The sequence below is a fragment of the Arachis hypogaea genome, chromosome 12 (assembly GCF_003086295.3).
Source record: "Arachis hypogaea cultivar Tifrunner chromosome 12, arahy.Tifrunner.gnm2.J5K5, whole genome shotgun sequence".
In the NCBI taxonomy this organism is placed as follows: domain Eukaryota; kingdom Viridiplantae; phylum Streptophyta; class Magnoliopsida; order Fabales; family Fabaceae; genus Arachis; species Arachis hypogaea.
The window spans coordinates 115,135,784-115,147,932 of record NC_092047.1 but is presented as its reverse complement, the minus strand read 5'-3'; the positions used below and the strand labels follow the sequence as shown (position 1 = coordinate 115,147,932).

Here is a 12,149-nt window from a genome sequence, read left to right as displayed (position 1 = left end):
AATTATTATTCTTTTGCTATTGACCCAAAATGGTAGTAATTATGAGAGAAATTGACACTTCTTTAAAAGAGAATATTAGGTGATTAATATTTTTTTATTTTTGTCTTATTTCTAAACTAATACTAACTAACTTTCTCTTTTTTTTTTTACATTAAAAATGTTATTCCTAGCTAGAAATTTTCTTTTATTTTTATTAAATGTCTGTTTTCTTTTCTTCCATTTATAGAAAATATATTTTTCTCTCGTACAAAATTAAACAAATAGATTCTTTAGTTTATTTGACCAAAATACAATTTAATAATCATTATAATTGTGTATATAAATTAGTGATATATAGTTATTGATTGATTCAAACAACAACAACAATAATAATAATAATTAATATAAACTATATATATTTATTATTATAATTTTTTAATATTTTATCATTAATTATGAAAAATATAAAAAATTTAAAATATATTAGTTAATATTGAATAAAATTTTCAGTTAATATTAGTTAATTTTTTTTAAATTATTTGTGAATAAGTATAAAAAATTAATTTTTAATAAGTTAATATTAATTAATTTTTTTATTTAAAAAAATTATTTTTTGAAAAATTTATTTATAATTTAAAAACTAGAGTTAATAGTTAACTGATGTTAATTAAAAAAATTTAATCCTTTGATATTATTTTTATTTTATTTATCTTAAATTATAAATAAAATAATATTAAATAATTAAATAGAAATGATCAAAATTTAAATGTGTCAAATTACTTCTTTGGCCATGCGGTAACTCACAAGAAATTTGATCCAGCAATTATACCGTTAATAAATACTAAATAAATAAGATAAATTTTAAATTATTTTTTACTAAATTATTTTGATTATTAATATTTTCGTAATATAACACACTAAAACAAATTATTTTGCAATCCACATTTATCACTTGTCATATTTCCATTGAAATAATGGTCAATGACATAGTCATCCACTAATTCTAGTCATACTAAGGCTTGGTTTGATAAAGGTTTTTGAATGATGTGCTTGTACTTTTTAAAAGCTCAAGCACCTCATTTTGTATTTGGTAAATAAAAAAGATCATGTACTTGTGCTTGCAGCTTTTAAAAGATCGGGTATTTTTGAAAGCACTTAAGATAGAACTTTTTAAAATTGGCTTGTGCTTTTCAAAATTTAAAAGTCTAATATAACTTCACATGTTAACTAATTTTCAAATTTAATACTTGCATTTATATCTATTATAGTATTTTTAAATTTTAAAAGTTATTTTACCAAATACAATTGTTGTTGCTTGTATTTATTAAAAACAATTTTTAATTTGATTTACCAAACATAAATGCTATAAATTTTAAAAAGCTATTTTTTAAAAGTTAGCTTTTATAAGCTACTTTTCAAAAGTAAAAGCTTTACTAAACTAAGTCTAAATCTTGGCATACTAGTAATGTATTTAATGCAGTGTAATTTTTATGTTTGAAGAAAGAAAAGAATAGAACAGAAACCACCACATTATTATTCTTTTGTTTGCAGAGCATACTACTTAAGAATAAGAAGTTTTACATCACTGATCCGATCCAATGTTGGAGGACCTAATGCACTCACTTTACATCTATGAATTTCCAACACATAACATTGTCTCAAAGTATTGATGAATAGATCTAGACACTTCATCTCTGTAAATTTTACAGAGAACCCTCAAACCATAATCTTCCAGGCTATAAGACATTATTTTACCATCTTTGAACAATACAAGCATGGAGTTCTCCTCCTCTTCTTCTTGGCGATGAACAAAACTTAACACAGAAAATGGATTACTTGAAACATTCCACCACAAGGCCGATTCCCCATCATGCATGCGATTAAGATTGACACGATATCTGGCAACCCATGAAGAGTAATCTTCCTCCAACTCCCAAATATCAAACTCCAAAGTATCAGATAGAATCAAGTGCAACCTCCCTCTACATTCTCCAAAATACTTAACACATGAGTCATCAACAGATGGCACTGCTGGCAATTTATCAAAGCAAAGCCGGTTGGTATCAAAATAAACGGAATTGTCATCATCTAAACGAAACCAATGAATAACACCGTTGCAATAAACTCCCTCTGTGACACGTAAGCCATCAGGTAGGTTGCAAATAACTTCACTCCAACCACACGTCTCCGATGAATACAAGCGAATCTCAATTCTGGGATTGAGAACCTTAAATTCGACCCTACGACCATGATATCTAACCGATGGATCCATTTGGCCGAATAAAATAACTTTGTAGGAAAGAGGTTGTTTCAGAGGTTCGAAAACAAGATAAGCCTTCAATTCAAAAGGTTCAAATATATCATCACCGTCTGGGGAATCTACATCGCCAACCGGATAATCTAGATAAACGCAGTGGTCATCGCTCATCGCTGGGTTCTGTATGCGAAAGTGGCGTGCTCGTGAGTCTTCACTTGTTGGACCAGGTTGGGGTGTCGGTATAACATTCCATAATAATAGACCATTGCAAGAGTGCATAATAGAAGACCTGTAGTTGCATCCATCAAGATCAAGGTGGAAGAAGATTTTGTTGCCGTTGTTGTTATTGGCGTGTAAAGGAACTATAGAAGCTCTTTGGGCCTTGGTGTCTGCGAAATTTTGAACTAAAAGAGCAGTGGGTGGAGGGTTGTTATTGTACTTGTGGTATAAACGACAAGTATGTGAATAACGAAATTTGGTGTTGCAGATGAGTGACAACCATTTCTTACACACGCATTTGCATTGAATCACTTGCTTCACTGGCAATCGAAGAAGGATCTCTGTTAAGAGATCTCTGTCTCCGATCACAGTGTCACATGGACTATCCATCGTGGATGATGTGTATGTGGTGCTATAGAAGACTATGGTCTCTCACTCTCGCTACTTCATATCTAATAAAACTACTAGGGATAGGCCAAACCTCAAGCCTATTACTATATATAAAAATTATGGGAAATGCTAGTTGTACAATACTAATCGGCCTTTAATCAGATTTAAATAATATTTAATTATTTTTTTAGTATAACATGTTCCTATTTTGTAGATACATATTTGTAATTAGATTTTAATTTAAATTTAAATTTTAAAATTCACCCACTTCGTTGGTGATTACGGTAACTTTGCTTTACTTTCGTAACTTCACGTAACAGATACAGTTTTTTAAATTCCTTATTCTACGGGACATTCACACGCGTTAGTGAATCCCAAACAAAAAGGACGCTGCCAGCTGAATTCTCCATCTCGTCTTCATTGGTGAAGACCATCACCACTTTACGGCTGAAGCACTCTCTCATTTTGCATTGGTGAAAAGTATCATTATTTTCCACATATGTGTTTATGTAATTTGTTAAGAAATATCATGTTCAACATTTTTTATTATATTTTAATTTAAACATAAAAACACTCTGCTTATTTAATTGGAACAAGGTTGATCTTATTTAATTTTATTAATAAAATTGTTGCAAATAAAGTACTTTCTATGTAAGTAGTTTGAGCAAAGAAACAAAAAAAAATCTGGAGTTTAAGAGAAAAGATGTAGTTGATATGGTCGTTAAAATTCTGTTGTTATTTATCAATTATAACACATGATAGTATGATATTTTATTCAAAATATTTTTAAAACACATCCAAAATCAGGCTAACTTTAAATATTTAAATTTAAACGTTAATAATACAATTAATCTTTTAATTTTTTATTCGATCAAATAAATATAATATTTATTATTTAAATTATCAGTTAAATTTTTTTCGATACTTATTAGTTTTCAAAATTATTATAATCAACAATTAATTTAAAATTGTGTTGTTATTTTATTATAACACATCTGATAGTATGATATTTTATACAAAATATTTTTAAAACACATCTAAAATCAGTCAACTTTAATAATACAATTAAATGTTAATAATACAATTATGAATGGTCGAATATAATTATATACATAAACTAAAATATTTTTAATTGTAGTTTCTTTTTCAATTGTAATACATCTAAAATATTAAGTTATACAAAAAATATTTTTAAAACACATTCAAAATCATAAATCTAAAATTTAAATTTAAACATTAAAAAACAATTGTAACACATCTAAAATTATGAAGTTATACAGAAAATATTTTTAAAACACATCCAAAATCATAAATCTAAAATTTAAATTTAAACATTAAAAAGACAGCGTTGTAAATGAGCGTCGAAAAGGAGGAAGACAGCGTTGAGGATGAGCATGAAAGAGGAAGGTGGCACGGATGAACGACAGCAGAGGATGACTTCTCGATGTGCACCTCTGAGTTTTCCATGTGCGCCTCTGGATTTTTGACATGGCGCAAACGTGACTTCTCTGCTTCTTTGAGTGTTTTGTACGAGCTTAATTAATAATTTGATAGTTTAAGGTTTATTTTATAATTTTAAAATCAAAATTTTGAATTTTGAATAATTTGATTTTTAGATATGTATTTAAATTATAATATATTAATAATTAAATATATTAAATCTGAAACAGAAATTTAAAATTTAAATTTTAAATTTCAGTTTTTTTAGATTGTATTTTGAATGTGTATTTAATTTTAAAAAGACAGTAAATTTATTCATAATTTTTAGTTGTGTTTGTTTTAATTTTTTTTTAATTATTATAATAAAAGGCTGAATGTTGTACTATTTTTAAAGGATACCTAATTGAACCGAAAAATTATTAATCGAAACACATAGGACAAAAAATTAATGTAAATTAAAATAAAATCAATTCATTATTCTGGTCAAATCAAATAATTATTATAAGTAATTAGTTATAATTAATGTAATCAAATAAAATATTAAATAATTTAATATTTATCTTAATCAAATAAAAAAAAGATAAGGCAGATTTAAAGAAGTCCCAAAAATAAAAGTTGACCATTTTAAGTATATAAAATTATTATATATTATATAATTTTGTTTTTTATTTAAAAAATAAAATAAATAATTATTTTATATAAATAATTAAATTATTAAACTCAAAAGTAAGTAACAATTTTTAAATTGTGAAATATATTATTTCTAATTATTTTTTATTAAAAAATTTTCAAATTTTTAATCATTATTTTTTAAAAATATTTTTTCTCTTTCACACCTATTATATCATATAAAAATATTTAATATTTATGATAACTAAAAAAATATTTATATTATAGTATATACATGAAAATAAATTATTTTAAAAAAAAATATTTTTGATAATATTAAAATTATAACATATTAAATAGATTCATTAAAATAATTATATTTTATATATTTAATTACAAATATATTTTAAATAGATATAACAAAGTTGTTATTATTCATTAAAAAAATTTACTCTCACAATAATACTCAATAAAATAAATTAATTTAAAAATAAATAATTTTTATATTTTATCGAATTTAAAATAAAAAATTATAAAAACTAAGATAACTTTTTTATATAACAAAATATTATTACTATTTTTTAATGAAAAATATTAAACATGATTATATATATTACTAAATATATAATATTATATTCGATTATATAATATTTTAATTTTTAACCTTTTCTCTACTAAATTTTTAGATCCCTTCTTGATTATAACACTTTTAAAGCCAATAATCAAAATACATATAAGACGAAAAAATTAATATAAATTAAAACAAAAGTAATTTATTTATTCATATAGAATTAAATAATTAATATAATTAATTAGCTATAGTTAATTAATACATTTAACTTTAATAAATCATGAAACACCTTCAAATACCGGTTTTTTTTATTTATTTCAATAAAAGAAATTATGTTTTTCATTGTACATCATTTTAAAAAATTTTATATTTTTATGCATTATCTCACAATTTCGTACTCAGTGTCCGTAAAATAGAAAATATTTTTTTATCTCAATTTCGCAGTCATTGACAGCGTAAATGTGTAAAAATGTGTTTTATTCAAAATTTGCAGCCATCGTAATTGGGGAATAGAAATTAACCAATACATGAAATTAATTGAGATATCAGGATCGGAGAAAGAAAAGAATGAACAAGGTGGAGCTGAGGGTGGCTATGCACAATGCCAAACAATTCTTTAACTATGAAAAGCAACGTATCAAAGAAAAAGAGATGGATAAGTGAAGAACCTAATTGGGGTAAAAAGAAAAGAAGGAAAATGTGTGATTAGACCAATGAATTGAGATACAGAAAAAAACTATAGTCGCTGCCGCCTTGTCAATCGTCGTGTCGATGACGGCAACAAAGCGCCCGTGTAGCTTTTGGTGAAGGTATCGTCGTTGACAATCAAAGCTTCAAGAGAGAGGTACGAATTGGAAAAAAAAAAATCTATCTTCTGGAGTATAATGAAGTGAATATTTCATTCCAATTAACTTTTAATTTAAAATTTGAATTTTAAAACACTAAAGATATTTTTTGTGTGTATTTTGTTATTTGGCTTTTCATGCCTTTCTAGATGTATTTTATTGATATTCTACTATGTTAATTTTGTTCAGTTTATAACAAAAAATGCTTTAGATATTGCCATATTGGCTATGCATGTCTTTTCTTAGATCCTAAATGTAGAAACTTAATTTAGAGTTTATGAATTGTACTAGCATGTTTAATATTTAACTTTATTTTTTTACTATTGTATATGCACGAGAGGAGCTAAAACATGCTTTTTTTTTAATATTATGAAGAGACAATAAATATAGTATACAACGTGTATAATAGAGATAAAATTAAAATTATAATTAGTTAATAATTAATTTAATTAATTTCTAATAATTTTGAATTTTAAATTTTAAAAATATAAGGATTTGATTATGGAGAAGTTATGTATTCTTCCATTTTATACGCGCGAAGAACGTGCTGCATTTTCTTTTTTTCTGACGGTCTCTTTCACTCTCTCCGAACTGAGCTGCAAAGATCACCGCCGTCTGGAGCGCAACCTGACGCCGTCCAACTGTCCGAAAACGTCCGACGAAGACACTTCCTTCGCACATGTTGCGTCCGTCGCACAACCAAGACCGCCATGGCCGCCGCTGCCTTCAACGACGTCGCAGCTTGGATCCTCCTCGTTCTCACCGTAGCACTCACCGGAAAGGCCGGCGGCAGCGGCGGCCACAAGAGCCCCCTGGTGTCCGTGTAAGTTCTCCTCTCCGGAAGATGACGGTTATCCGACCAGCGATAAAGCTGGTGGTGCGGCGGTGCTCAAAGGAGCACGATACGGTGGACGAGGCGTATATCTGCTTAACCCTCGCCTGAGTGATGGTATTGGAATTCATGATGGACTTGATCGGGATCCACTCGATCTTCGGCAAATTTGTGTTCGGATTGACGATTCCGAAGGGAGGGAATTTTGCAGAGAGGCTATACAGAGGATTGAGGATTTCGTGTCCAGGTTGTTGCTGTCGCTATACTTCGCTTCAAGTAGATTGAAGATTGACGAATTTAGATGTCGAATATTCAATTTACTAGGTATGTAAATGGTTATTTTAATTCTTAATTGGATAGTTATTTTGTTTGATGCAGTTTAAGTATATACAATTAACAAATGTTAGATGGTCATTTCACTAGGTAGTCGAATGATTATTTTAATAACTACGTGGATGGTTGTTTGGTAGCCGGTGAGGAAGCTTCTAACGTGGAAGAGGTGGGATGATTGATGAGGATGGGGTAGCAGACGGTTGAGGGGGAGAGAGAGGGTGTTTAAATTTCATTGGTAAATTAGGGTTGTGATGATTAATTTTTTGAAATAATTGTTTGGATTTTTTTCTTTGTATTGGGTCAAATTTAAAACCCATTGTACACATTATCAAGATTTCTTATTGTCTCCCTAGCGGAACCTTGACAATGAAGAATCTTGACAATGTGTATAATGAGTTTTAAATTTGGTCCAATACAAAGAAAAAAAATCCAAACAGTTATTTCAAAAAAATTAACCATCACAACCCAATATCAATGGAATTTGTCTAAATACCCTCTCCTCCCCCCTCTCCAACGGTTTGCTATCCTAACCACATCCTCGTCAATCATCCCACTTTGTTAGAAATTTTTTCATCGGCCATCAAACAATTATCCACATAGTTATTATTTAACTATTTTAATGATATTATTCAACTATTTTAATGATAATAGTATCCACCTAACAAACGTTTTTAGTTTTTTATTTTCAATTTTTTTAATATTATGTTTTAATAAACATAATTTTTTAAAATTTTAATTTTAATGTACTAATAATATAAAATATTTTATATAACCATTCAATCACATCTATTCGTTTAAATGACTATTTAAATAATTAATATAAAAAATAATATTTTTACTGACGTGACAATGTAATAGTATATAAATTATTTTACACTAATAATATATAATTAAAATTAAATTCTATTTTTAAATATTTAAATAAGATCAGTTAGTTCTCATTTCTTTTTTCCACAACTGTAGGAACTTCTGCTCAATCCTTCTCACTCATGTAACCAAAAATAGATATGGATGCAATTTTATCCTATCACACTCTTGAATTATACCTTCTGTCGAGTTCTAACTCTCAAGTAGTAGTTACCAACATTCTATTCCCCTTGAAGAACAAGTTTATAATACTAACAAATAATGTCAAAGAATCTTAAATTCTATGGGCATGAAACTAGTAGTAAAAAATTATTCTTCCTAGCTAAGCAAACATGATGAATATATCAAAACAGCCACGGCCACCCTAGCTTGCCTTGGAATTTATACCCTAGGTGGTTGCATGAAACATGAAATCAAACAGTGTTAACAGAATTGTTATTTTCATTACATCACTATGAACATACACAAGTTAATTAAGAATCCCCTCCATACTCAAAGGGTCATATATATTATTAATATGACACGTATAGGAAGGTTGGAACCTTTTTTTTTACTATATTATTCTATGAATCTGATGCGAGGACCAAACTCACCAAAGGTAGAATGGAGGAAAGGAATTGAATGGAATTGGATATGATAAAACCTATCATGATCTATCTCCACATCATCAGCTATATACCAATCCCAGCATCATAGGGAACCAATTATTAGAATAAGATGGTAATAACTAAGTGTAAAAATTCTATTCGTATATTAAAATTAGTTACTAAAATCAGTATCGTTATTAATATATTTATGTATAAATATATATGTGTTATTTTTTTTTTTAATATATATTTATATTTTAATATATATTTTATATTAACGACTAATTTTAATAACCAACTTTAATGTATATGTAACGTAATCGAACTAAGTGATGATAATGTGAAATGTTGGTAAGATCATATCAAGCCAACTAAATTACTAGAACATTCACTTTATCCTGTAGCTGTTGACTAATTTACACGGGGTATATAATTGGGTTGGATGAATTGGGTTTAAATAAAAAATGTATTCGAATCAATTAAAATATAATTGGTTTGGTTTGGATTTGATTTTAATTTTTTTCTTAACTCAAATTCTAATAAATTCTAAATTCGAATCCACTAAAATTGAATTAGTTTGCTTTGTATAATTGGATATTCAACTGAAATGATAAAATAAACAAAAAAAATTGTAGAAATATGACAAAAAATGCTATAAGTATTTAAAAAAAGAAAAATTAAATTAAATTAAAAATTATCATTATAAATAATATTATGACAAATTAATATATAAAATATTAAACTATAAATTAACATCAAAGATCAACGCTACTACAAATTATATTTTTTAAATTGAATATATAGGATAATATAGGGTATTAAGCTAAGGTTGAATTAAATTTTTGTAAGGCTGAATATATTTAATTCAAATGAGAATAAATCTGATTGAATTTTATCTGATTTTATCCAATTAACTATTGGATATATATTAATTCCGATTAAATTTGATCATTTGGATTTTGATTGGAAAATCGGATCATCAAAATCATCCACTTACACCACGTCTATTTTTTTTTTAAATGAAAAACTCAATATAATAAGATAGAGCATTTAAAAAGTCAAAAATTATAATATAAACACTAAAAAAAACTGTAATTATCTCTGGTATTGCCATTAATACCACAACTAATTAATTAGTCTTTACAAAAAGAAAAACCATAATAATGATGTATTGGCATTGTTTTAAGTTAAATTTGTGGGTGTGGGTGATGGGCGAAAACTTGTCAAGCATGCTATGGTGATTATTATTAAGTATATCTAGTTACATTTAATATTTACTTTCAGTTTATACACAAAGCGAGTGATATATTACAAAATTAGTTTTCCTTGCTAATTAATTGTTTAAATAAAAAATTTTAAAATTATGATTAAATCTAATTAATTTAAAATTTGATTTTTAAAATTAAAATTAATTTTTTTATTATAATTAAATTTAATTAATTCAAAATTTAATTTTTAAAATTAAAATTAACTTTTTTTTTAATTTATTATTTAGGTTGTTAAAAAAAAGCATTGTTTTTTTATATTTTTTAATTGTTTTTAATAGGCAACATATATAAAGAAACTACTAGACACAGTAGAGTGATGGTAAAAATTTGTGGTGTTTACTTCGGTAAAGTCATTTTAAAACAACAAAAAACGTTTATCATTTTTCACATACTAAATTTTAGGTTTAAGTTGGAGTAATAAGTATTTTGATGTATTCTCAACTCTCTTCTTTATTTCAAAGTCAAATGTCCACAAATTATTAAAAAGAAAAAACCAAAGAAAAAGAACTATTTTTATACTAAAATTTTTTATCCAAATAAATTTGACATCTCTAATATTTGTATATTTTTGTTATAAGAAAGTTTTCCAACACATCTAAGTAACAGAAAAATCATAACCCTAACCCTAAAAAACTACAATAATTTTTGTAATGCAATTCTTTGAAAGGGATGTAAAGGACACATGGGAGTCTTTCAGGGACTTTGACTTTGCATAGTGATATCATTTCTAATTGGATATAAGATTCCATTCTTTTGGCAGACTATGTTGACAACGCAGCATTGTCTTTGTATCATTTTTTAATTCTTTGTATAAATAAATTAATTAATTAACAATTAGAATAATGTTCTTGATGCTGCAAATCAGAGGCCGAAAGAAAGAGATCTTTCGGTTAATAAATTAAAGTATATTAAAAACACAAAAAATGTTCTTATTCCAATCCGTTGATTATTGTTCTTGTACGGCCACCCCCAGTTGAGCTCAATTATTATATAGTATGAATTATTAATTACAAATAAATTAAAATACATAGTAGCTAATGAGTTATAATTCAAATCTCATAATCTCTTCATATTCATTTAAAAAATTATGGGTTCGAATTTTTTTATCTTTAGTAAAATAAAATAAAATAAAATACATAGGAGATAATAAAAAATTAAATTAAAGTGATTTATAATTATTTTATTCTATATTCTTTAATTATGATTTATTTTATTTTGTATTTTTTAATTATCATTAAAATAGTTGAAGAATAATATCATAAAATTAATTTCCGTAAACATTTAAATTGATAAAAAAAATATACATAAATTATTATATCTTTAATACATTTTCTTAAATAAGAGCTTTATTTGAGTTTAATTAAATTTTTGTATAAATTTTTGTATAAATTTTTTCTTTTTTTTTTCTTTTTACCTTATGCTGAATTCTTTTTTTGAGACTTGACGAAAGAAATTCTAACCTTTTTTATTATAAAAGCTCTAATATCATATTATGAAATTATTTTTTTTGTAATTTAAACTAATAAAAAATATATAAATAATTATATCTAACATATGGTATTAAACATAATAAATATATAAATATATAATTGCCAATGAATTATAATTAAAATGGCATAGTCTTTCTATACTCACTTTGAAGTTTCAAGATTTGAGACTCACTCCTAACTTTGGAAAAAAATAATAAATATATAATATATAATTATATAAATTAAATTAAAAAATAATTTCAAATTACTATTTCTCTAGCATTACATTCCCATATTAATTATTGCTTGTTTCACAATATATATGTTTTGGGAAAAGTATAGGGTACAAACATATTATCTGCCAACTCTTATTTATAATTGTGTTTCATGAAAGTGTGCTCCTGGATGTGTCTAATAATTAATATATTTTAAATACATATATAAAGAGACATATCCAGAAAATATATTTATAAAGACACTTCT

At 25.8% G+C, this 12,149-nt stretch overlaps 2 protein-coding genes across 2 annotated transcripts; one reads left to right on the top strand and one right to left on the bottom strand.

The window, feature by feature from the left end:
• Window positions 1–1,609: 1,609 nt before the first annotated feature.
• Window positions 1,610–2,845, bottom strand: LOC140176892 (F-box/kelch-repeat protein At3g23880-like). Its single transcript, XM_072208451.1, has one exon. The coding sequence runs from the start codon at window positions 2,843–2,845 to the stop codon at window positions 1,610–1,612; it is 1,236 nt and encodes a 411-aa protein (XP_072064552.1).
• A 4,175-nt stretch (window positions 2,846–7,020) lies between these two features.
• Window positions 7,021–7,474, top strand: LOC140176891 (cation/H(+) antiporter 20-like). The gene is made up of 2 exons (XM_072208450.1): window positions 7,021–7,133; window positions 7,174–7,474. The coding sequence occupies exons 1-2, from the start codon at window positions 7,021–7,023 to the stop codon at window positions 7,472–7,474; spliced, it is 414 nt and encodes a 137-aa protein (XP_072064551.1).
• Window positions 7,475–12,149: the final 4,675 nt, after the last annotated feature.